The sequence below is a fragment of the Varroa destructor genome, unplaced genomic scaffold, assembly GCF_002443255.2.
Source record: "Varroa destructor unplaced genomic scaffold, Vdes_3.0 BEIS01000004.1, whole genome shotgun sequence".
NCBI lineage: Eukaryota > Metazoa > Arthropoda > Arachnida > Mesostigmata > Varroidae > Varroa > Varroa destructor.
This window is the reverse complement of record NW_019211457.1, coordinates 808,074-833,817: the sequence shown is the minus strand read 5'-3', so window position 1 is coordinate 833,817 and position 25,744 is coordinate 808,074. Positions and strand designations below refer to the sequence as shown.

Below are 25,744 nucleotides of genomic sequence, written 5' to 3'. Positions count from 1 at the left end.
TACGCGCTATTTTTATCGATGACCTTCTGCTATCTTTCTGGTAACACCATAATACGATCACTGTGGAAATTCTGCGGTTTCTGGGTGAAAAATTATGACAAGTGATTCTGCCATGCTTTCATCAACATTATTATGAATTTCTTCAAAGAGCGAAACAAATGTCGAATGGTGAAGACCCGTGGTATAACAACGAATTGCAATTTTGCTTTCAATTCTTCTCTGTTGAGCGGTTAAAGATGTAAGTCGTCTAGCGTTCTCACGATGAAAGGCCACGCGTTATTTGTCAACTAGTTCTAGTCGTTTTATTTCTAACAACTTGTTGTAGTCTTGTGAACTGTTAAGAGAAAGTTAAATCGATTGCTTTGGCAGGCGACAGCAACTCGTAATGCACGACTTCTTTCGAATCCCATTAAACACGCAGCATGATCTTTTTTTGAGTCAATCTGGGCTTCGCCACAGATTAGAGAGTACATTTTTTTCAGTTGTATGTAATTGTCGAATATGATCCGCTTTCTATCCCTTGTAATCAGGAAGGATTCGATTTCGTTACGTTTCCGTAGAGCTTCGTTGCTGGGAACAAAATCGAGTAAATTATTTAGCGTGAATTCGTATAGTATTTCAAGATGGAGCTTTTTTTTGTGGCCTGATTGCCTTCTACGGTTGGATGTTAAATTCTTTGGCGACACTATGGCTACCTACGTGTGGATTTTGCTTGACTTTCACAGCAATAATTTCATCAGCTTCCTGGTCAACTACCGCGAGAAACATCTTTTTTAAAAAAATTTCACACGGCTTAAATAACCTGAGATGTATATGATTTGAAAGCCATCTAGCTAGAAAAACTATCAACATTTTTCCTGTACCTTGTACTTCTGTATTTAAGATAAAGTGTTGTTCTTGACAAACTCGTGTGCCTCAAGTGTTTTGAACTTTGTACTCTGCAATTTCATTTGACTTCAATGAGAAGCCGAGAGGCGCGCTCTGCCTCTACAGTCTGATACTTGTATGACGGCTTAAATTGACTGTTTGTCATCTGACGTGGTCTTTGACTTGTATTGCTTTTCGTATCATTTAAAATTGCTCCATAACCTCGCTTTCAGATTCACATAAGTTCGTGGGCGTGTCACTAGAAAAAGAAAAGGGCAAATCGATTACAATGTTTATTAATCTCCGACTAAAGCCCAAATTCGCAGGGCTTCTGCTACTTTTCAAAAGCTGAACAAACGCAAAGTCGCTAGTGACATACATAGAAAAGCATGTCTTTCAAACCACATGCAGGACGTACATGAGAAATCCTGAAGCTCAAGTGGAGATTGCTAAAAGAGCCCAGTATGAAGCGGAGTAAAAGCACCGGGCTCTGTTGGAGCAGTACGCATCAATTGAATAGGATATTTCTTTAACGGACAATAACGCACACTTCAGGAAACTGCTCAATAGCGTTCAGGTATACTTCAATAGAAAAAGTATAAGGAGGGTTCATAAAATATCTAGTTGCAGAGATAGACCAGCGAAAAAGTTGACGTCTATGGGCCAGGACCTCTTATGATGGTTTATTTTGACCTCAGGGTCATTAGAACATTCCAAAATATGTCAACGCTATTAGTAGTGTCCCGACGTAGCTACTCTGCTGCGCCTATTAATCAGTCTCTAGCAATTAGTGTGTCTTTGTCTCGGGAAAGCGCAGACATGAGCCCCCCAATCCGGACATGGATAATAAGAAACCTGGAATTAAAGCCTATTTCACTCATTTATCAATACAACGAATCTGAGGTGATGCATGTTTTAAATACAACATTAGTAAACTAAGTAGAATTTCGAGTCATCGTTGGCTGCCAAGCAATTAATAGTGGGGCACGTTTTATTTATATATATATATATATATATAACGTTACTGTATTGTTATACAGCTTATATTTGTGCGCAATAGCACCAGCAACACATATATATAACATTTGGGTGAATAAACAAATTATATGTAAATGTGTGTGATGAGGTTGGGATATGAGATCAAGCTACGAAAATGAATACAGACATTATTATTATTACAGTAATCGAAAGAGAGCACGAACTACTACATTCATGTTTACCTCTGAGCTAAGGCTTTTAATAGATTATCAACTCTTAGCAACATCGTGGGAAATACTCGCACAGTGAATTCTGAGGAAGTTGATTTTTGGGATGTCTACTCTGACGGCATACCGCTTTGCCAGGTTCAGCACGTATATGGACTGGAGGGCTCTCATTTTGTCAATCTTCATTCGCAAAAGACTGTCTACAATGCTCGTTCGGTTTTTAACCTTTAACCAGAATTATTTCCATTAATCCGGTAGGTGTTTGTTAAATAATGCCCTAGCAGTTTCTTTTGCGTAAAAAGTAGAATACACTCACATATTTTACAGTTCCAGCGAAGCTGTTATTTTCGATAGAACAATGGAGCTTTATGATAATAGGATCTGTTGTCAAGGCGGCGTCGCCAATTCGAATAGAATGTCCAGGAAAATCCTATGACGTTCTAAAGCGTGCGCAAGGGACGAAAAACATATAAAAACTGGACCCGGTTAAAAAAGGAAAATTAAATTGGAACTTGACCGAAGGCTAAAGTGCTGTTGTGGTGAAGAGTGTCTCTAGATAATTTAAAAAATATATATATATTTTTTTTTCGTACCCAGCTACTAATTTTGATGCGAACAGGTTTTTATCGAAAAAAAATCTACACTTTATTTAGTCTTTTAGTTATCCTCTCTACCTAAACAAAGAAACATACGGGATCTATCTACCATGGCGTTGTCAATCACTCAACTCGTGACTAGTTCTCCCTTCTTTTCGCTCGTGCTGTAGATATATTCGTTCCCTTTCTTAAGGGAAAGGTAAGCGTCCCTGTGGCGTTTTGGCAACCTCTCTACTTCTTCAAACATGGTCTTTGTCAATGAACTTTGCAAGCTCCTCCCTAACGAACAGCGGAACTGTGCCAATTCACTTCGCCAGTATTGGACCCGGCCCGTGTGTAGAATTAAAACGGAGACGACAGAGGATAGTAACCCCTCATGACGTGGCTTATTTTGCTACATTTTTGCTACTAATCTATTTCTACTATTTATACATGAAGTGTCTATCGTAGTTTTTAACTGACCGTCTATGTTGGAGGACAAAGTAACAATAAAACAAAAACTACGAAGCCGCATGTTATTTTACTGACGAATTTCTATAGTATGTGATCGTGCAAAAATATCTTCCTTATGATATATAACCTGCATGAATGAAAAACGTAATTTTTACATTTTGCTTCGTGAGCCGGAAATCCATTTTCGTCTGTGCGTGGAAGTTATAAAAGTTCGACGCAACGTTATAAAACCAATGAATTGCTTTTGTGAAAATTAACGAACGTTAAAGTGACTCGTGAAGTTTGCGGAGAACTGGACGAGATCAGCATATCATTCAATTCCTCGTTTGGCTGTCCGAATCAAAGAGGCCAAAACAAGACGTCAAGCCAAGTGAGATAGGTAAACATCGTCGGCGCAAGTGGCGCGTGTTTCAAACACCGAAAGAGCAATGTCAGCGCAACAGTCGCCTGTTTACAACCGGCTGAAGATGGCTGCTGTGGATTCAGCTTTTTTCCTCATTCAGGTAAAACAGAAGAAGAATGAAGTTAATTCAAGTGAGTTTGCTCGACCAAACTTGTAGGTTTCGAATTTAAGTGAACTTGTGTTCTGTCCTCGAAGCTAATAATAGTAACGCGACTGAAAAGAAATCACAACATCTTTGGACTATAAATCTAAAAATGTTCCAAAGAATAATGAAATTCCTGTGAACTCAAGTCGTGTAAACGCGCGATGTTTATAGTATCGCAAAAGCAAGCGGCGGTATCTAGATATAGTGTACAAAGGGCACAAGTGATATAGTGTATTGGCTTGATTTACCTATGAGGTAACAGTTGTACTTGTTTCTGTGATTGTATATTCACTCGAGCAATGTAGGCCAAAGAGGGTCTACATGCAGGATATATCCTGTCACTTTCACTGTTCAATACATAGATTCGTTGTAACTTGCTATTAACAACATGATACAACCTGTTTTCCCATGAAACTTAGGGAACAGGCGGTGAGGTTTAAAACCGGCCTCAGACACACAGTTCGTTTCGTGGTAATCGAAGGAATCGACACTTGGGAGCAATGCTTACCTAAGACAAACACTCAATTCAAAACATTTATCCTCACTGCTAGCTAATCTTCACATATTCAGTGTGGAAGATGGAAAGCAGATTAGTATTCTTCAGTTGCTAATCGCTAACGAGATGATTATAGTAGCGGTACTAACTCAAAATTGTTGTTTTAAGGTACCTACAAATTTGTAAATAATAAAATATTTTTGAATGTTCATAATGATCGTTTCAAAGCGATGCTGTTTGCGCAACTACGTCGTATATTGTTGTGTCATTGTATTTATTCGTTGTGCATTATGGCAAAAGGCGCGATTTACGTTTAATAAAGATAAACAAACGCCTAGTTCTAGAACTCTGTTCGCTAACATTTTACATAAATTGAAAGTTGGCGTCTTGCTTCAAAACGGACCACTGCTTTTTGAAAATATTTACCATCATTATGCACACGACCTGAACTTATGTAGTAATTTCCTTTTATTTTGATGCGAAATGAACTGATACAATTGATTATGTGAGTCGGGCGTAAAGGACTACAATTTATGTTTATATACATTTAAACAATGTGAATTCAAGTTGGACATGTTGAAGTCACTGTTTTAATGCAATCCTAGTGGTGTTTTATTGTTTATTGGTCATCGCTTTAGTGACAAATTACGTATACACTTGAACCTAAATTATTTTTTTCAACAACTAACTTTTTGTTAACCAGCTACTAAGCCACGTTTGGGAAATAATATCAATAGCTCTATTTAATATTTTGACTAAATTTTAGGATAACGGTTACTAACTATATAATATCGTTCATAAAGGGTGAACGCTAAAAAATAGTGTTTCAACTCGGCAGCTGTTATTAAGTTTAACTGCCTTTAAAGGACACCAGAATGATCAATTATTAAGGAGGGCATATCAGTTTTGCAAGCTGGCGATAAGTGCAAAAAGTCGTTACATTGTAACTGAAAAGGATGGAAAAAATTGATAATTATACGTCTTCCATGAGCGAATCAGTGCCCCGGATCCATAGACCCGGTCCTTTAAACATCACTAATCGGTTGCAGTACGTCCTTTGCCTTCCTGTGTATTGGCATTTAATGTCTATCTTCGAGGTGTCGTATGCTTATTTCTAATATAACTCGCATTAAAAATATGCCGTTTGCGCATCTTATCTTTATTAAAAAATAAGGCTTCATAATTGGCATTCGAAGACATGCCCTAGGCTATTGTGAAAGCGTTACCTTTGCCTTTTATTGCTGAATATTTGGCAAAGTAACGGCTCACGTATTTCGTTGAAATGCTGTACAAGGATTTTTGATCCTAGTTTTATACTAGACCATAGTACGCTCATTGAAGCTATTTAAACTTGGGTAGAGAAATGAGGTAAAAAAAAGGAGCATTTCTAGTTTCCTAAGTAGCGAAAAGTACCGTGTTTTTGTCAATGTGCTATTTGTGTCTAGAAATTCAAAATAAAAGTTCAAAAAAAAGAAAAACATTCAAAAATACTTTAGTGCTCCAAAGACCAAAGTAGACTAAGAATATTTTTTAAGTTTATAATACTGGGTTACCCGTAAAAGCACTACCTGAAACAAAAAATAGCTAAATCGAATGTAAAGATAATCAAGAAAGGAAAGCCATGTTACATATAGAAACAACGACGCGATGAAACACGGTAAATTGGAAACGGTTGCTTTACGTACGTTGTTTAAGCTGTTAGGTTTTTACAGCAGACGGCTAACTCATTCATGCACAAAATGGAATGTATTCGCGGTAGAGTTTAGACCCAGATTAGGATGTGTCTTCAAGTTTAGTTCGAAACACGTTATCCTCTGCGCTATTACGGATACAAATTGATAAGAGTTAAAGGTAATCTACTGGTGGTACGGTTCCGGGAGTCCCGTAATAGAGAGTACTAAAAGTTGCAGGAGGCGCATACAATGCAAGGATGAGCGAGATACGCGATCGTGAAGAGTTACGTTGCTTATGGATGTCATTGAAGAACTGTGCAAGCCAGGCCAGATGCAAATTTAGAGGAAACTTCGCATTTTCACCTTATTCGCTTGCTCCGACTATAATGAAGTAATCACGAAAATCTGTGAAGAAACTCATACTGATGACATGTAGTTCACCGCTTATTTTTATCGCAAAATATTATACCTATAACACACCTATATAGGACTGACTGAATCATATACTTATTATATACTATTATTTATTATTGTACATATATTATTGTAATACACACATATATGTATTTCAATTCGAGTGTGGAGCGGGACTGACAGGTTAAAAATAATTGCAAAAAAATGTCTCCCACTAATGAAATCAGCTAAGTAGACTTATTGATAGGTATGGCTACTGCTTTTTGATTTCACCCGGGAATAACTACTGAATGCAGATGTAGCAAAGGTTCCACAAGTACGCTGCGACGAAAGACCGGCAAGAATATCAGGGTATTTCACAATAGCAAAAACTACCGTCTTTAAAAAAAATCCATCAGCATCCTTTGCTGACTAGATCTATAGGATGGAATAAACGTCAAACTTTCTTTGATAAGAAAAAAATGTATCGAGATTTTAAAAATGGAAGTACCTAGACGAATCTAATAGTGTCTTGAGTTTCCTACAAAACATGTTTGCACATCTTGTCCCAATTAGCGAGGTAAATCCCAAAAGCTAGTGTTGGTGTTTATTGTAGTTTATTATAACCAACAATTTATACCTAATAATACCTAACACCTTCTTGACGTACTTTTTTAACAAATGTTTCGAGTTTTACTAAGCATCACTTGAGATAACTGGATAACACGATCGATATGTATCGTCAGGTCGACAACATTAATTCGGCTGTTAGTCTAAATGAAGGCAGCTCATAGCCTATATTGTTGGATTTGTAGATCTTACTAAGTTTTACATTGTATAAATAAAACATATCAATTTCCCAAGTTAACAAGATTCTACACAAATTTCTACATTTATAAAGCTGTTTTTCTGCAAACTGCTGTCACGGCCTCTGTTCGAGTTCGTAGCGAAACGCTTTTCGCTGTTGGCTGAAATGCAACATGCGTCGCAGCTTTAATGACACTTTCGAATGGACGACATAATCGCGCAGTGTCCGCCAACAGTATGCTAAATGTTGGCGGAAACCAGAACAATGCGCCTTGTATCATCTAACCGTACGATACTTTCCTCGTCGGTCCGATCTTCACCAACTCCTTTTTTTGATGATGATTAATGATATATGACTGCAAGTAGAGAGAGTAAAGAAACATTGTTAGTACTGACTACTCGACTTTGCGACGACGATTGCGAAGATTATCTAAAGCGCTAATCATTATTAGGCTACTTCAACTTCATCCTTATAATAGTGCAGTGCTGAAACATTTATTTACTTAAAGACACGGAAAGTAGCTCAACCTCTCAGACTACATGGAATATGCGTCAAATTGCACACATGTCACTAAATATACATTGAAGTAAAATCGATAAAATAATCAATAACTTGTGAAAATAATCAATGACCTTCACGCATCTTTATCTATAACAAAAGTAAAGGGTTTTATTTTTCTACTAATTACTATGAAACCACAGCTGTCAAGCATTTACGAGCTAATCAACCAGTATTCTATTAAGGGTTGACCGTTTGTCACTTCCTTTAAGTTTGCACCTTCACGATAGACACTAGTAAGGGCAATTCAAAGTAGTTTTTTTTTAAATAACTTCTCCTCTAAGAACTAAAACAAAATTAACGTGCAGCTTTTCGATGTATTTTGCAAGCAGTTTTATTTTCTTGTTTTTCTGTTTGCCTATCTACTTATAGTGTATTAGAAGTCGTTATTAAAACGTTATTAAAAAAAAAGTTATTAAAACGTACGTTTTATATTTCGAAACAGACTGCATATGAGGCCGTAGGCGACGTGTTTGATAGACGCCTTTTATTTGAGGTGGACACAATGTAATTATATAGCGCTTCGGATCGTATGAACTCGCCGTCTGCTATACGAATGCATGACAGTATAGCGTTGCTCTAATTCATGAAATTTTCTAGCCATATATTAATCTTTAAGCAAATCCTGCAAACGGAGCTTCAAGCGGCAATCTTGTAGGATTGTTCATTGTCATGTTGGCTAGACTCATTGATTGTAATAGGATATAAAATCCATCGTTCTTCGACATGCGGAAGGTCTCTATAAGCTTCGAAAATAGTATTCTATTAGCATCAGTCACTCCAACGACATATCCTACACAATTTATGTGTAAATAACTCTATTATTACTATTAGTCATTAATACCTTTTGTGACAAGTGCCAAATCTACATATGGGTTTTGTGATTACCATACCGCTATCGTTTTACTAAATACAGCGCTTGTCAACAAATTTGAAATCATCCACGTTTTTAAACTTAGCTGAGAAATCTGATATTAGCTTTACTCGCCCAGGTATGTTTTAAATTTTTGTCAAGAACTTTACTTCCCATGCATCTAAAGAATTTCTTCCATTACATCTTAATAAGCATTTATGCCGTGTTTTTTAGGAAATGGGAATCACATTCTCGCGTTATCGTAATTACTTGGCTTTGATTGGCCTAATCTACTGTAGCAAACTTGGATGCGCAGTCACTTCTCGTTTGTATGAGGCTCTTAAGGTTCACGTAGTAGCGCGGCTATGGAAAGCCGATCTGAAGAAATACGGCCAGTGGGCACGTGAGTATCCAACACTATCGACGGTTTCACCTAGCTCAGTTGTAGCAATTGTGCTTTATTACTTTGTGGATTTACGTTGTGTTATATTGTATGTCTGTCAACATATGCGGTTTGTCTGTAGGAGCGCAGTAGCAACGTGTTTGTCTGTTATGTTAAGTGGTTCAGCTTCGAAACCGGACCAAGACATTTCTTTCATGCTAGGTATAGCTAGCCATATAAAGCAATTCTCGACGGCAGCTCTGGATGTAGAACTCTAAACCTTGACTTAGGATTTTTTTTCTATCACGAAACTAATTGTTAATGTGGCCTATCCGATAAATAAAAAGTTTATTGCAATTGGGTTTTTCCCTTTGTTAATGATCCGTTTTAGTGGTGACGGGATGCACCGATGGCATAGGTCGCGAATACGCTCGCCAACTCGCCTCTCGGGGCCTGAATATTATTCTGCTTAGCAGAAACCAGGCCAAGCTTCAGGCCACGGCCAGTGAACTCGGTAAGGTATAGCTTGAAATTTAGTGTACAGTCTGATGCTCCTTTATCGTTATTGCTTGTACTTTAGCTTTAGTTGCAGTTTCTTGATTAAACTAAGGTTTGTACTGTATTATTACGATAATAATAATATATTCAATTTTTCACCCAAGTCAAGGAGACTGAACTGATACTTCATTACCTGTTCATAATTGCTTGTATTCCCTAAACTAGATTAAGCAGAAAAATAATACGTCTAAAAAGATCCCTAATATTCGTGTACCTTTTCCAGAACGTGACTATCAAGTACAAACCCACATTATCGTCGTGGACCTGTCCCAAGGTCGAGAGGTCTACGCCTCGATTGCAGAACAGCTCGGTAACAAGGAGGTTAGTAACCTAGTAGAATTATAATCAACTCAATTGCCACTACGTACTCTCTGGTAAACAGTACACATGTTCGAGGAGTCGACATCATTGAGTATTGCCAAAATGAACTAAAAGCTTCCTGTGCCAATGTGTCATTGCGGTATCGGTAAGAGCGAACAGGTTTGCTAATTTCCCGTTATGCAAGATTGGAGATTACTTCTGTATGCTCTCGTTTCATTCATAAAATGAGTCGCTCTTAAATACTATCAAACGACATTTTAAGCAATGAGAATAGCTGATGTTTTTTCACAAACAGCTGTTTCCATATTTATTGAACAAATGCATGTAAACGAATATGCATTACTGTGCATAAAGTCCTTCATGAGTGTTTATATAAAGGTTTTGTGTGAAAAAGAAGCGATCGCTGTTACCCAGACCTAGTCGTTTTAAATTTCAATTGAAAAGGTAAACAGCATTCTATGACTAATTTACTTTTGCCATCTTTTTTTAATTCTCATAGATCGGTATCCTAGTGAACAACGCCGGCGTCATGTACGATCAGCCGTCGCGATTCTGTAACGTGCCGGAGAAGAAACTCATCGAATCGGTGAATATCAACATGATGGCTGTTGTGATGTTAACCTATATCGTCTTACCTCAGATGCTCCAGAGAAAACGCGGCATCGTTATTAATCTCTCATCAATTTCGGGCTTCTACCCACTGCCATTGATGGCTGTGTACTCTGCATCAAAAGTGTTCGTGGATTGGTTCTCGATGGCGCTCGACGTTGAATACCGCTCGCAAGGTATCATTGTCCAATCCCTTATTCCGTCCTATGTCTCGACGAACCTTGTACGTTTCTCGAACTTCCTATCAAAGCCCTCGTTTATTGTGCCTGATGCAAAACGTTTCGTGAGTTCGGCGCTTGACACGATCACCTATTCGAAGAGAACGACCGGCTTCTGGTCTCATGGATTGCAGGTAATGATACGGCTCTGAAGTTTGTGTTTCCTCGTTGTTATTAATCGACTGAAAAACTGTCCGTACAATTACTTGTGAATTTTGAATGCAATTATGCGTTCAGTTTATCACTGAAATATTTGTGTTTTTTTGTTCCAGTATTGGGCTATGGAACACACTCCGCAGTGGGTATGGAATATAAATTCAAACCTGATGTTTCGCGCCATCGACTCTTCAAAGGAGAAAAAGTTTTAACTTACTTCCACAAAAAATCTTATTATTCATTTGTTATGATGTCCATAATTGCCAGTCTTAGAAAGATTCCCATTTACTCTATGCATCTAAAATGGCCCAACAAACGGCAAGATGTAGTTCTACAACATCAATAAAGACGACATCTTGGGCGTCAGCTCAATATACTATACGAAAACATCGCTTTATATCGACGAATGTGGTGATTGTCACTTTTCATGATCTAGGAGCGATCTTTTATAGATGACATTGGATTGTCATTATATTTCCATATACTCCATTTTATTTTGTGATAGATGCGGAAATCACTTTCATTCCAATTTAACGCGTTGCAAACACAATCAGCACGCCAAAAATTCATGAGCGACATATGAAGCAAAGAGTGGTGATATACTGAAAAGATGTTTGTTTTCGGAATAAACGGTGTCGTATTTAAAACCATGTAAAATATTGTGTCCTTCAGTCAATTAAACGAACGCAATATTGCAAGCAAGAGAAAACACGCTTAGCACATATTCATTGTTAAGATTATCTGGGGTGCTGTAAAAGTGACTTAAGTCCCAACAATGAATGCTATTAAAATTTTAGCATTTGTAAAAAGCGCGTGAGTCAAAGGCTTGGTGTTATTGAAGTTAGCTAGTTAGTGAATTTTATTTGACCAAATTTTAAACTCGCTTTAACAGACTCATTCACTAGCAAAATGTTGAATGCTACAAGATAGGCCTTCATTTAAGCAAACGCTGGAATCGTTTTAAGTTAGAGCGACGGGCAAAATTATAGGATGAGGTAATAGATCTCAATAAATTCAAGTAATCGGTGAGCCTTTGTTTGAAAAACACAAGAAGGACAAACTCCACACACTAAATCACCTACTGTTTTGAGTAAAACAAATTGCTGGAGAAAGTACAGTTGTATGCTTATTTAGTGCTTTAACTAAAAAAGTACCATTAACTTTCCAGCCATTTCGATAGGGTCGCTAGGGAAGTCTCATAGGCTTAGCTATACAAAAAATTTGTTCCTGCTATCTTATGGATACCTGTTGATATCTCAAAAGACTTCAAAGTCGAAGGTTGTGAGGCACTCCACGCCGCGCGGTCGACCTAGAAATTACTAGGTTCCTGCTTATTTCAGGCAAACAGTGTAATCAGACTGCTATGATGCATTTACAAAGAAATTTGGAACTAGCAAGCCCGTGGTCCACGAAAGAAATGACCGGGAGAGACACCGATGACAACATCTTTTTTTCTGTTCGATAGAAACAGCTTGTACGATTCTCCTTATCCGCGACTTTGATGAAGATAGTATATATTTCTACTATGTTACTACATTCTTTGAAACGATTTACGTTAAAGGTTGCTGTGTAATTGTATGATGAAATCCCGCATGTCCAGCTGGTATATAACCGTCGCTCATGATAAGACTCTCTACTTTTTCGTAAATACGCAAGACAGATTTTAGCTCGTCCACTCGATACAAAAGACGGCAAATGGGATAGTGAAACCTAACTGGATGACTACCAGCTACGTCGTACCGCATCGTATGCCAAGAAAATGTCAATATCAGTTATCTAGCCTTAGAAGGGCTAGGTGCCACACTCATATTCTTTTAACAGATTATTTACGCCGATACAACGTAGACAGACCAATCAAGTAGGTCCTTATACAGAATAACAGATTACTTAAGGTGGAAAAAGAATTATCTTGTCAAGCAGGGGTTGCGAGGAAGAGTACGCGCACTCCACAGTTTCTTAGGTTGTAATGAAGTACAACATATTCCAAAGCTAAAAGATACGAAGCACTCTAGGTCAAGAGTCAGTCAACGACTGAAAGATTTAATTATATAACAACAGTATATCGGGAAAATCTACAATTCCGTATAGACTTGCTTATTGTAGTTCTTTTCTGAAAAGGCGGAAATGCATTTCCTTAATATGGATTTTCAACCAAGTCGTGGTTACTCGTTAGCATGGAATGTGTTAAAATTCGACCTATAATTGCATAGTTAAATTTTGAAAGAAATAATGAAAATATCCATTTCAAAATAGTATATTTCAATATAGTGTCTTTTTTTATTCAGTAAAGAACGGCTATAACCATATGAATAATTTCTGGTAAATTTCAAAAGCATAGTTCAAAGATGGTACATTACTGCCGTTGCAGAGATCTGAATGACTTATTAGACCGCTAAGACATTGATAACGTTTGAACATGAGAACGATAAACATGGAAACCCATATTTTTTGTTAGAACAAAACGGGATCGTTTTTCGTGTACCGGACGAAACAGACCGCTTCGCTCTGTGTCTAGGAGAGACGTGAAACTGATCGAACGGGTGCTTTATGAACACGTCAAGTATTACCAATTAAATCGTCACCGCACATTAGCGTATAGTCAACTTGTAAAAAAAAAAAAAGGATTTTTTTCGTACACCATGTCCGTAGACCCGAAGTAAGTACTTCATAAAAAAAAGGCAAATGTCATTAGCATTGTTCTCCAAACAGCTGTGTAGTATTGGCTTTCCCTTTGAGAAAATTCCAGGTCCGGTGCATTGGGAATATTGCTATATATTTGCTTATTACCTCCGTGTGGTAAAGTGATCTTCGCAGCCAAGAACTGTGTAAAATTTGTTAAAAGATATTAACTCCAACACTATCGACATAGCGTTTTCAAAAAAATAGATGTTTTATTTCTCTAAAAGAAATACCGGGCTTGGACGAGATCACACGAAATTACTCACACGTGTCAAACGACGATGTCCAGGTAACTTCGCCTTCCGCGCTCAGTCTGATGTCCATACCAATTCGTGTTCCTAATGTTCATCTTTAAAATAGGTCGAATATATCCCAATACTATTAACCCAAAGATCACTCAGATCAAGATGTCAGTAGGATGTTTACACTGTCAGCGACCGTTTTTTAATGACAGCACCCCGATAACGAATACATTTATTAAATATCTTCTAAGGCTTGCTTTGTGCAATGGCGAACGCTTCCTTAAGGTGCATTCGCTCTACATCGTATTGCCGGTGTAACTCTGTAATCATAAATGTCCTGCGCTCCACCTCATTTACGAGAGTTTCCGATAACTTGAAAAATTCGTAGTAATTCACATGCATGAGCGTTTTCCGGTGAGGTTCCAGGAGCGCACTTTGTTCGAGTACTAACCTCTGATATTTGTTAATTAGCCTATTTAACTCAGCCTTCCGATTGACCTTGTTCTGGTAGGCTTTGTGCATCGCTTTCCAAGCATTTTTAGTTATTTCTCCGCTCAGTGCTTTAGGCGAGCCGGGGATTGCGCTGTTCAACACAGCATCGACCTCTGCTTCACTAATGATAGTACTTAATTTACGACACTCAAGATCGGCCTCATCTAAGGCTATCTTCGCGGGACCAATTTGGGTTCTTACTTCCTGAGCTTCTTTTTTCTTCGCATAGTACGGTTGTATAGCAATGACCTTGTCTATGTCTAATAATTTCAATAGTCTGCGGAGCCGATTATTGGTCATTCTAATTTTTTGCTGCAAGTTGCGTTTACGCTTTCGGATTTCTCCACGTAGCCTAAGCATGTTAATGCATGCCATATCAATAACATCAGTCGGATTCCTGAGCGGGTCAGCCGGGCCCGTGGGAGATATCACGTCATTCTGGGACATCAGAAGGATTCCTTCAAGGAAACACCTTCTTAAGGTTGAACTAATTTTGCTTCACCGGTGTATAGATATTATACGACACAAGCTAGTCTCGTCGTTACAACGCTTTGGTGAATTGTCATATCTATGTGGATATATATATTTAAATATATACGCTGCTTTGACAGTGGGTATGAAAATGGCAGGTAACGCATAAAGTGGAGAAGCTATCTTGTGTACTCCGTGTTTCTAAGCCACAAAGAAGTACCAAACCTCGTAGCAGTTCTGCTAATTATTTTGATTAAATAAAGACAACAACAATATTTTGACAGCTATCCAAAGAAACTAATGAGTTAATCGTCGGTTATACCAGAGATGGTCATTCCGCTTTATCCTCGGTATTTTTATATACATTTTATAACGTGGGTTTTTCTGATATTCAAAAAATAGCTAAACGGATTGTTTTTATACCAGTAAATTGTTTTTTTGTAATGCAATAAATTACTAGTGACACATACTGATTAGCTACACGCTTTCACTTATTTTTTATATGCTTCTGGAATAATAACTCATATGTTTGTTAATGGTATTTTATCGATAACGCCTTCATCTCATTGATGGCCATCCCATGTCGTGCTCTGCGATGCTTAAGGATTTGGCCTGCACAGTGTACCAAAAATGTTAATTTTTGGGCAATATGTCTTCTTCAAACTCCAATGTCATTTAAAAAAAACAACAGATCATCGCATGATGACAATATCACTGTTAATGATGTTAGTTATAAATATTTGATTATTGTAGATGAACAGGTCATGTTATATAATCCTTGCGAAAGAAAGCTGGTAACGCATTTGCCTACTAAAGGCAAGTAAAAGTTTAGGTTCGACACCAAACGTATACACAGTTCGCTATGTACTGGATAGATGTTATGTACCAGTTACTTATTGTCAAGAACATTTGACTAACAAATCCTGGCAAGATCCGCCAACCTGTATTACTGAAAATAATTTCTTTAATATTTCCCTTATGCAGTACATACCAAAGCTAAAATGGGTCGAACAGAATCTTCATTATGCCACTTCCTTCGCTATCTTCAGTCTAAAAGATCTCGGTTCCGTGCATTATCTCGTTTCCCTAAAAGCTACATCCGCCATATTATACCGCGTTTTTTGTGGATTTAATCGGTGTTCAAATCATCGAGTCTGTTCCCATAAGTGCCAATTTCTCTCTTCAAATAATTTATCTTCGATAATAAATTTATTTTCCCATTGCTTATTTTGCCTGCGCAGGGTTTCAAGGCTAATTAATCTTGATTATTCGACTGTTCTGTAATAATCTAATCTATCTGTAATAATCTGTCTAATAGCAATTGAGCTTCACTTCGCGTTATTTCCTAATTCTACCACCCTGTCTATTTCCAACTTATCAGTGAAAAGTTTATAGAACGTGTGAATCGGTTCGGTGGCAATGCCCATTCTGTTTAGCTCTAATAAACAGAAAGAATTACACTGTCACAAAGAAGAACTGCCTACTCTCTAAAAACAAACCAAAAATCCGACGACCTGAATGACCTAACGAAAAGAAGTCATTTAAATTCAAGATCCTAACAAAAGCAGATTGTTCTGATGTTGCTATGAGGGCTATTGCTGCTGTTGCATTAGCAGCGTTGTTATTTTTTCCAGGGGCATTTTTAGCCTCGCCGCTCAAGCCATAGAACCTTGTGGCAATTAGTGTAGGTTAAGCGTAGGAAATTTGAAATACATTCTAGTTGCGTAAGCGGAAACACCATGTTTCTTACCACCGCCATTGCCAATGCTTATATCTGGTCTGGAGCGATCTGTGAAAAGCCGCTACCTGCAGGTTTAACCGCCGACTTTCTTCTGTACCGATCTGCTGCACATGCATGAAAACAAAATAAGAGGCTTGCGATAAATAGATAGTTAGGTTTTAACCGCCTTTTGACTGTTGGGCTGTCCTGTAAGCTGGCATGGTGCAATCATCGGAAGAAAATGTTTTTTACTCATAGAATGTTAGGTATTCTTTTCTTAGGTACTATTCCCGTCTATGAGCTCTTTCTAATTCATCCTCTTGTACCTATCCTATGGTACCCCAGCTCAATGCTATCTTTCAACATACATGACCCTGTTAAACTTCAACAGTTTATGTACAAATTAAATTGCTTTGCAAAGTTTCCCTTGGCTAGCGCTTTTAAGGCTCCTTTCCTTTTTCCCTGCTTCTATTAAACATTAAATACCTACAAATAGTTATCAGAAACGCACCTCCAAATCACTTTTGTCATCAATCGAGGCCGGTGACCTGTCTAGACATCGCTTGCTCCCTAATCGCAAAGAAAACCCTTTCAATGCTGGGGCATCCACAGTGAGCGGTGCAGTTTGCATAGGAACTACTCCAGTGAGCGTTTGCCGTCAAAATCACGCCCGTTTGTTAAGCTGCATCTGTGTGAGCGTGAGTTATTTCTGGATTAATAGGAATACTACGGGTTGTTCGGGATTATATTGTTGTATATAGCAAAATTAGATAGGATCCGTGCTACCGTTGTTCTAACTCTCGAACCATAATATTCGTCAACGAAGAATCTATTAGATGCATTCTTACCTGAATGGAAAAAAATATTGATTTACCACTAGGAACAAGAATTATGTACGTTACTTTTGTACGTGTGGTATAAGTCTAGATACAATTGATTTATACCTGAATTTCTAGATTTCATAGAGGTAACTAACCCCTATAAGCGGCAGAAACGCTTGAAGAGCCAAACTTCTATGATTTTGAAATCTATGAAAGTGTGTATATTATCTTGTGAGTTTGCGTACGTTAATACGATCACGAATTTTTTTTTTTATTAATTTTTAAATGTGCATACCGTTGAAAGCAAATTCATTTTCGATTTGCAGGTCTTGCATTCGTCTGATAGAAGGAAGCAGTGTTCTGACATGGTAAAGTTTGCGACCTAAGTATTGTAGCAGCGCGGCTTGAAGAAAGAAATGCATGTCTATTTTAGCTGGCCTTTATTTCTGGGACTTGTCTGAAGCAATGCTTAAAAGTAGTACCAGAGGTAAGATGTGAAATATATTTCAATTTCCATTATTTAGAATAGCTATAATAAGCTGAAAAAGTTTTCCCGAACCACACACTAGACCTAGTACCTCCAAGCTTGCAAATCGATTTTCGAAACCTGCTAATAATCTCCGAGTGATATCAAAATTTCACAAAACGTATTTTGTTACAATAATGTACAATATCGTAATGCGAATAAATGAAGCCATTTCGAAACACTTCCTCGACTACCTCGACCGACTATATTAATCAGACTAATTGAGCCTACGTCTTGAACATTATTCTCATCCTCCCTTCGGTGATACAGTCGTCTTTAAGAACTATTCGACGGGTCAATTACGAGTGGGGTAAAGCATATGGGGTTTCAAGTATCTCGAAACTTTGAAGTCCGATACGCCTTGCACTTACAGAGTACGTACGAGCTTCCGAATGTGTTCAAAGTTCCAATATCAAGCTTATATTTACTATAAGCGCCCACAAATTCCTTGCCTCTCCATCTCACACTAATTTGCACTTTACTCTTTACATCTCTCAGATTTATAAATGAGACATGTCCAAAGGTTACTCTTCAGATCGCTCAATTGCGACAACTCATCATTTTTAGGGTAATATTAGCATCTGGCTTTGGAAAACAACGCGATTCGGGCTAACCAGTTGTATAGTTTAACAAAATCTTCACTGTTGCTTTGAATCATATACGAAAACATGGTGCGTGACTTCTACTTCGATGAATGGGTAACGACTGCAAACGTTACTTGTGAGCAGTTGATACGGGCAGTCAATAATGTTTGGAATATCCGGAGATACTTAAAAGGACGCGCTGTTGCTAGGCATGGAAAGCCTCAGGTCGTCTCTGTTATACGCATAGCACGAAAATAGGTATTCAAGGGCGAAGGTGCGTTGAGATATTTATCTCAGTAGCTCTCAAGAGTATTACTTGAACGATCTGCCAAGGTAGGGGGCCCCAATAAAAGCAGTCAATAAGTATAGAGTAGGAGAGAGTTTCTTGCATTAACCATGTCTCTTCTTGCTTACACTCTAAGTGAACGATTAAAGAGAAGACTAAGTGCGTACTCGGTCTGTGCTTAGTTATGACCAATGCCTTTGAGCAAACGTTGTAACACCGAGTCATTGCTAATAACAATTTGCCTCCTTTGCCGAAATGAAAGTGCGTTTACATTGACGAGCTCCCTATGGCTGAGCGAGTCTACCTAGAAGCACCACGCACGCCATAGTCAAGAGACTTTTCACAGACTTCGATCTTGCGTTTCGAACAGAAGGAATACCTGTCGTATATCTGCATTCGAGGGGGTAGCACTTCTCAAATTCGAACGGCATGGCAAAACAACTAAGCTTAACGGGTAACAACTAAGTTCATTACCGCTTTTGATAATGTCTGTGCGTGTGAGGTTTGAGCGAATAGATTTGGCAAGAGATTTGCCGGCCTATACCGGTCCCACACGACGACTGTCTGCCATTGGTAGCCAACCTCAAAGTCAACCTGAGGCACTAAAATATAGGCTAAATATGATAGGGAATCCATCAGAGCTAAAATGGCCATACAGGATACGTTAACGATATTTATTTCACAGGACAAAAATGCTGAATTTTTCTTACTTCTTTGGATGGTATTCAAATGTCTGTTATGGTTCCACGTGGTTGAACAATGATTGTGATAACATTTATATAGTAACGAATTGAAAATGATAATAATAATTTTTGGTTTTTATCTGGCCTACATTTTGTTATTAATTAAAGAAGTAATGTTTTCTAATATGCTGAATATTATCACATATCTATTATATAATTAAAGGCACGACTACGATTACGGTATCCATGTGGCTTTCGAGTAGCCCTTCGACAATGCTTGCAAAAAACAATCTAGTTAGTGACAGCGTGAACAAAGAAGATCAGATCTCCCAAAAACACAAATTGGCTTGAGCTTGAACCACCGTAGCCACGTTTCTTGTTGAAGCGAACGACTAATTTCTTTTTTGCCAGGTACGAAAGACTTGAAATTTGCCGTTTAACGTGATAATAGACCGTTTTGCTGAAACTGCATACTAAATATTTTTTTTTATAGCATTTTTAGCATTTTTTTTTATCGCAGCCACGCTATTGGCACTTGTTACCCTCTATACTTCCTGCTAATGCTAATGAAAATCTCAGGGGTTACTGTTATATGGGCATATATATCAACATATCATAATCAGGGCATTGTTTGTCAGAAGCAAGAGAAATGTGGTCTTACTATGAAATCACTCGTTCAACAGAGGGAACCATTACATGGTCAGGAAAGGATATTTTTGATAATACACTACTAGCAAAACCTCATCTTCTTACGGACTTTTAACTCACTGGAACCAAATAATACCAAAACGTTCACATACATACAAAGCAATTTTTTTTTGAGAACGTACCTAGTGCTGTTCTTAGCATAATCAAATTCGCCCATTCTAGAGTAGACGCAGATGTCAATACTAGTCAGAAAAGCCAGGCCAGGCAACCTTATATACATGGTAGAGGCTACTTTAATCGGATTAAATCTGGGTTTTGGCTACTTATTACTATTAGACCAGCCGTAGACAGAGAGATGCGAACACGAATGCAACCTGTATGGTTGACCAGAAGCTACCGAAACAGGACAGCTGTGACAATAGTAAGAGAGAACACTTCTAACACATATTCGAAATCATCATTCTAGCTCGACTAGTTTAAGATTATCCAACTCTAAGATCTGCCAGATTGACTTGTAAGAACCCAATAGTTATTATATCCATACGAAAGTGACCTAATTGGCTGTTATATATATATATATATATATATATATATATATTTATACGATGTGATTTCAACGATCTAGTCTAGTTGAAGACAGGAAGCAGGAATAGCTTTTCCAAAATCTGCCGAAGACAAAACTGGACAAAATGTGTAAATAAAGTTCTATGCTATTCAGTATAGGAATCCGCCGGATTTGCTCGTAACAGCTTAACATAATCTATACATTTCTTCGTCCACATAATTCATAGTAATATATAATAAAACTAAATTTATTAAACCGACAGCTTTAAGAAAACGCTAACACGTAATGTCTACAGGTACTTTCCATTGGGTTTCTCAATGCGGGCCACCCACAAGAGCACGCTGAAAGCAATGTAGGATATCGGTGAGGGAAATTGATTACGATTTATTTGCTAATTATGCGGCGATACCTATAATAGAAACTGTCGCTTGTCCCCATCTTTGTTATTACTCATCTAAGATCTATCGATTCTATAACTATACTATAACACAGATTAGAGGATTCCAGGTAAACAAGATGCATCTTAGTCATTTAAGCACGAACACAAGCTTTTCATTTTATGTGCGCACATATTTCAGACTAACCTTCAATACATTAGCATCTGTCAAGGTCGAAATAAGCTATCTTTACGACAGGTCAAGTCTAAGGGCCCTGTCTGTTATCATGACTGGTCAGTAGAGGTACCGTACGTGCCTAGAATAACCAAATGGATTAAAACTCATAGTTGAGCGCTCTATAAAACGTCCTGTTGAACTAATCGGTCTCATTCCGCTAAGGATCCTTCAAAGGGAATAGGATGTATCCTGAAACCAGTTTTTAGCAGTAGATCGTTGTGTGAAAGTAAGTTTGTACTAAGGCCCTACCGAGAAACCGGCAGGAAATTTTTTTATACGCAATTTTTTTGGAAGTTGCCGCTTTGTTAGATTTGGATAGATATGAGCGCTAGCGCAAATAAATATTTGAGAGGTACGAAGTCATCGATTGTATGAGTGGTTGTGTATCGTTTGTTAGGGCTGCTAGTTTCTCACTGCAGGTCTCAACTGACCATCATAGATATGTCTTTCGTGTTTGGCCTGCTTCTATATACATAATATAAGCGGTTAAACGGGCAACAACGACAATCACAGGAACTATTTCACTTCTCTAAAAGGACCCCGCGCATTCCAACACGTAACGTTAAGGTGTCCTTGAAGAGCTATAGTGAACTGCGCCCGTGACGCGGTAAGTGTTAACAATTGTTTGTCGTTCGCCAGATAAAGTGTCTGCGGACACAGTAGATTCAAATGTCTCTATATTTCAAATAATCAAACAACTCCGCAATTATTTTATTTCAGGGCTTCAAACAAGGTCGTCATCTGCTGTCACGATTCGACGCATCAATTGACAAAACTGTCAGAAGAAAGTTGACCACCAAAGTCGTTAGTTGGAAAGACGTTGTTTTCCTCGGATGAAACGGCTTTCTTTTTTATTAATAAACATGATCTACTACGCACAGCTTTGTCTTCTCCCGATAGTGCTTGCTTCTGTAGGAGCTGCTTCAAGAAGTTCCGGGGATCTTCGGGAAGAGAACTCTTCTTGCTCGCAACCAGTATACTATACAGAGGGCGGGAACGATACCATTTTTGTTGGATGTCCACGAGGCAAGTTAACTGTCTCGCCTTGGGACCCCCCGAAGATTGATGCCAAGTATCTATTTTTCAACGAGGCAAGTCGGAGCTAATTATTAATAATAATGATAACTTTTGTTCTAATCAAAGCTTGTAATCCGCTGCTGTAGACAGGCTTTGCTTAATTCGTTAACTTGCAATAATAACACCTCTGTCCTGTTTCTATTTGTCTTTACTCTGTAATACGACATGAATGAACATCTTAGTATCAAATCGAAATCAAAAACATTGCAAACTTCGCATGTGACGTTATATTACAGCTCTGTTAACCTCCCAAAAGTGGAACAGACAACAATGTGGGTCATTCTGTATAAATACTGACACAAGTGAGAGCGCTTCAAAGTAAAAATCAATAGGAAACGCTCATATTCTTACTCTCAGCTTCGGCTCAGCATGAAGGCGCTAACTCAAAAAGGCATACCATGTATTCGGCGTAATTTAGTAAATCGTTCAACTGGGATAAATTGTATTGTGTCCATCGCAGCCATAAGCAGTACATATATTCCGCGAATGGTTGATTATAGGCAAACCAGATGAATGCCAGCTACATTTTGCCATGGAATCATTCGTTTGAACTTGATGAGATGCCCCGATGCAGGGAAAACGAGACGATCATAGCCATCATCCATGGTTATACGGAAACAAGCGATGAACCATGGATTTCGTCACTGCGCCGTAGCTTCCTCCGCCGGTCGCTGCCCAATCAGGTACCCCGAGAGAGAAAGAGAGAGAGAGAGAATTCCATATTGACTTTTGGCTATCCGGCGGATTTTCACGGATGCGATCCCGAGAAGCGAGCTGTAATTTTTCTTTAACAATTTTTTGTTAGTTACACGACATTAGCAAGTTCTGTGTTTTTTCGTGTCCGTCTCAATTTGCACCGAAAGCGATAACATAAGGTACAGTATATATAAAAGGTGTTTAAAGATCTTAGTGCGTGAACATATTTATTTTGTGATAGAATAATACTAACAATAATGGCAGTAACTAAAAGCAGGGGACGTGTAAAACATTATTATCCGACGCACATCGCCGGGTATTTGACCTTCGAGAAGACAACGATGTGTGTCGTTACTTAAGTTCTGCCCTACAGAATACAATTTTTCTTACGACTTTACAGGTATCATATATATATATATATATATATACGGGCACCTAATCTAAATAAGCCAGTTCATTTATTTGTGCCCTGAAGCAGTGTTTGGTGGCAATACCAAACATGAAGCTTGAAACGCCTTTTAGTTCATGTTGTCGTGAAGGCCTTTTAATGAACGGTTGTAACGCATCAACGTATAACAAAACTATGGATTTCAGGTAACCGTTGTCGCGGTTGACTGGCGCTTTGCTGCACGAGGAGATACAAGGAGCCAGCTATTCAATTATGTCCAGGCCGCTAGTAACGTGGCAATGATGGGTAGAGTGTCTGCCGAATTCTTCGCTCGTCTATTAAAAAGGTGTCAATTTTTGTAGTAATCGGTCAAAACAACCATTTTGTTATAATTGTGGAGGAAAACATTTCAGGTTTTTGATTACTGCCTAATTTTTCTGCGACCCTTCCGCGTACTAAGCTTATTATTACATAATATTAATAATAATAGTAATTATTACAAGTATATCTTCATCAATCTGAGGCTACTTTGCCAGTACGCAATTGGATGCACATAACTTAAATAGATTCTGCCACTATGATTTTTCAGTTGTAGTTTAAATGAAAGGTCACTGCACTTGGTCGGTCATTCATTGGGTGCACAGGTTGTAGGCAAACTTGCATCTTGGATACACAAAGTGCACGGAATAATACCCGAAAAAGTCACAGGTAGATATAACGCATTTCTACAGTATCTGATTGTACATATTTATCACATCGTGACTGTTTTGACATCGTTAACTGGAATGCTATCGTCGTCGAACTGGTGAGTCTCTCTGCCGAGCATGCTGAATTAGTTGAATCAAACCTCGAGTAAGTACTATCGGCCTATTCAGTTCAATAGAACACCCTTAAACCGTACATACGTGTATATACCGCGGATCCTCATTTTTAGTCTGTGGTTATTATTGTCGTCTAATTTCTTTGGTCCTCTTCTAAAGTGACACGCGCTCCATTTCGCATTTTCAATGCAGGCTAGAGATTTTTTTTTAATCCTGAATCTATTATAATTCAACCAACGCCGTGGCTATATAATAACAGTTCGTTTTGTTTATGTTTAGCATTGGATCCAGCCGTTGTCCTCTTTCCAAGAACCCATCCAAATCGGCAGGACACGCACTTCCTCTTAGCGTTGCATACTTCGGCACGTCCATCAGTTCTCGCGACGGCCGCCGGAGCTGTTGGAGTTTTTGAAGCTTTCGGAGATGTCGACCTTTATCCTAATGGTGGTGTAATACTTCAACCGGCATGTAGAGGTAGAAGGAAGAACCTCCATTAACTTTTTCTCGCCTTTATTTTATAATAATACAGCGCATTTTATTACAATAATTCCGGTAGTAAAAATCATGTCGGATATCGTAGGTTAAATTTTACTTTATTGTTTGTTTCTAAATCACACGTGACTTATGTAGCTGCTAAAGTCTGCTTGCCGTGATAGGCTTGAAAAACATGATATTTATGAGCTTAATTTTGAAACGGATAAATAATCATCATATCTGTGATACTTGCTATTATATTTAGACGAGAAAAAATATGCCTGTAAAATTATTTTTGATAGTCGTGTTTCTAAAGTGTAGAATTTAAGCAATTCGGTTCTTACGGCATCTTCTGGATCGAATCAGAGATAATACAAATTAAATTTTTTCTTTCACTATTTCAGGAAACAACACCTTTTTCTGTTCACATAGGCGAGCATATATTTATTACACTGATATGGTGGCTCACTGTAATGACCAGTGTGATTTCAGTGGAGAGTTGTGCGAAACGCCAACGCAAGCTCAACGGGGGACATGTAATCAGGGAAGAATTAACGGAGTGTGTACATTTATTAACAGACAAGCTGACAATCTTCTGAACGAGAACCAGCATGCAGATGTCCAAAGAAGCTCGAGTATCATTTACTTCACTACCAATATGGATAACTTAAAGATTAGATGCAATCGACGATCGAACGAACAAGGGCGCGGCTAATCTCCGTCGCATATTAGGAAGGAAGCACTTAATAGGAGTCATTAAAATAGCTGTTGCCTGTTAAACGTCAATGCTTTTAAAAGGGAAATCCTCGCAAATTCATATGATTCGTTCATTACCGAAATGCTACTTAACAAACTACGTAGCTCCATTTGTTTAAATTTCTTCTCTCATTTTTGAACATTTCGTCATGTTTTTATGCCATCAATTATTTTCGTCGTAGGATACGATTAGATAATCGTTTAACTTTTTTTTTTTTTATTTAAAACAGACATTTAATCAATAAGCTTAGTGGTATTGCATGCAGGCAAAACTATCACGTCTACAAATATTTCTTTTTGGTACAAATCTTTGTGGTTTGCGACAATAATGAGTAATACCGCTAATTAAAAGAAGAACACAAAACAGAGAACTTTAAAGTTTAAAAAATAAAATTTAAGGAAAATGACTAATTCAATTTATTTAGGTAAAAAGTAGTAATTAAATAGTTAAGGGGTAAAGGTAGTTAGTTTATTGGGGGCTATTTTACCTCAAAAAAGGAGAACTTC

The 25,744-nt window shown here is 38.0% G+C and overlaps 2 protein-coding genes and 1 long non-coding RNA gene across 17 annotated transcripts; 2 read left to right on the top strand and 1 right to left on the bottom strand.

The window, feature by feature from the left end:
* The first annotated feature begins 2,912 nt into the window (after positions 1 to 2,912).
* LOC111248833 (inactive hydroxysteroid dehydrogenase-like protein 1) lies at positions 2,913 to 11,351 on the top strand. 2 transcript variants are annotated; one of them, XM_086988090.1, is made up of 6 exons: positions 2,913 to 3,655; positions 8,685 to 8,853; positions 9,224 to 9,346; positions 9,614 to 9,711; positions 10,211 to 10,672; positions 10,811 to 11,351. In XM_086988090.1, the coding sequence occupies exons 1-6, from the start codon at positions 3,641 to 3,643 to the stop codon at positions 10,904 to 10,906; spliced, it is 963 nt and encodes a 320-aa protein (XP_086844216.1). In that variant the 5' UTR covers positions 2,913 to 3,640; the 3' UTR covers positions 10,907 to 11,351. The 2 variants fall into 2 exon arrangements, with proteins under 2 accessions (XP_086844216.1, XP_022657567.1); XM_022801832.2 differs by having other exon boundaries at positions 2,914 to 3,624.
* Positions 6,343 to 18,569, bottom strand: LOC111248834 (uncharacterized). Of its 11 annotated transcripts, none has more exons than XR_015327120.1 (5): positions 18,017 to 18,569; positions 16,810 to 16,986; positions 16,329 to 16,423; positions 11,940 to 15,671; positions 10,593 to 10,728 (listed from the first exon to the last, which is right to left on the bottom strand). It is a non-coding gene; the product is annotated as an uncharacterized LOC111248834 (long non-coding RNA). The 11 variants fall into 11 exon arrangements; XR_015327121.1 differs by having other exon boundaries at positions 16,329 to 16,420; XR_002672697.2 differs by lacking the exons at positions 10,593 to 10,728; positions 11,940 to 15,671 and adding an exon at positions 6,343 to 7,394 and having other exon boundaries at positions 18,017 to 18,543.
* LOC111248832 (pancreatic triacylglycerol lipase-like) lies at positions 17,467 to 25,644 on the top strand. 4 transcript variants are annotated; one of them, XM_022801830.2, is made up of 8 exons: positions 21,174 to 21,251; positions 21,562 to 21,632; positions 21,746 to 22,116; positions 22,603 to 22,785; positions 23,393 to 23,532; positions 23,776 to 23,894; positions 24,287 to 24,481; positions 24,886 to 25,644. In XM_022801830.2, exons 3-8 carry the CDS (start codon positions 21,859 to 21,861, stop codon positions 25,194 to 25,196), a joined length of 1,206 nt encoding a protein of 401 aa, XP_022657565.1. In that variant the 5' UTR covers positions 21,174 to 21,251; positions 21,562 to 21,632; positions 21,746 to 21,858; the 3' UTR covers positions 25,197 to 25,644. The 4 variants fall into 4 exon arrangements, with proteins under 4 accessions (XP_022657566.1, XP_022657564.1, XP_022657565.1 ...); XM_086988088.1 differs by having other exon boundaries at positions 21,179 to 21,251; positions 21,509 to 21,632; XM_022801831.2 differs by lacking the exons at positions 21,174 to 21,251; positions 21,562 to 21,632 and adding an exon at positions 17,467 to 17,606.
* The last annotated feature ends 100 nt before the right edge of the window (positions 25,645 to 25,744 follow it).

Coding starts and splice junctions, on each gene's coding strand:
- LOC111248833 (XM_022801832.2), top strand. CDS start 3,550: ATGTCAGCGCAACAGTCGCCTGTTTACAACCGGCTGAAGATGGCTGCT. Junction 8,854..9,223: donor GAAATACGGCCAGTGGGCAC/GTGAGTATCCAA, acceptor GATCCGTTTTAG/TGGTGACGGGATGCACCGAT. Junction 9,347..9,613: donor GGCCACGGCCAGTGAACTCG/GTAAGGTATAGC, acceptor TACCTTTTCCAG/AACGTGACTATCAAGTACAA.
- LOC111248832 (XM_022801831.2), top strand. CDS start 21,859: ATGAAACGGCTTTCTTTTTTATTAATAAACATGATCTACTACGCACAG. Junction 22,117..22,602: donor AGTATCTATTTTTCAACGAG/GCAAGTCGGAGC, acceptor GGTTGATTATAG/GCAAACCAGATGAATGCCAG. Junction 23,895..24,286: donor AATACCCGAAAAAGTCACAG/GTAGATATAACG, acceptor GTTTATGTTTAG/CATTGGATCCAGCCGTTGTC.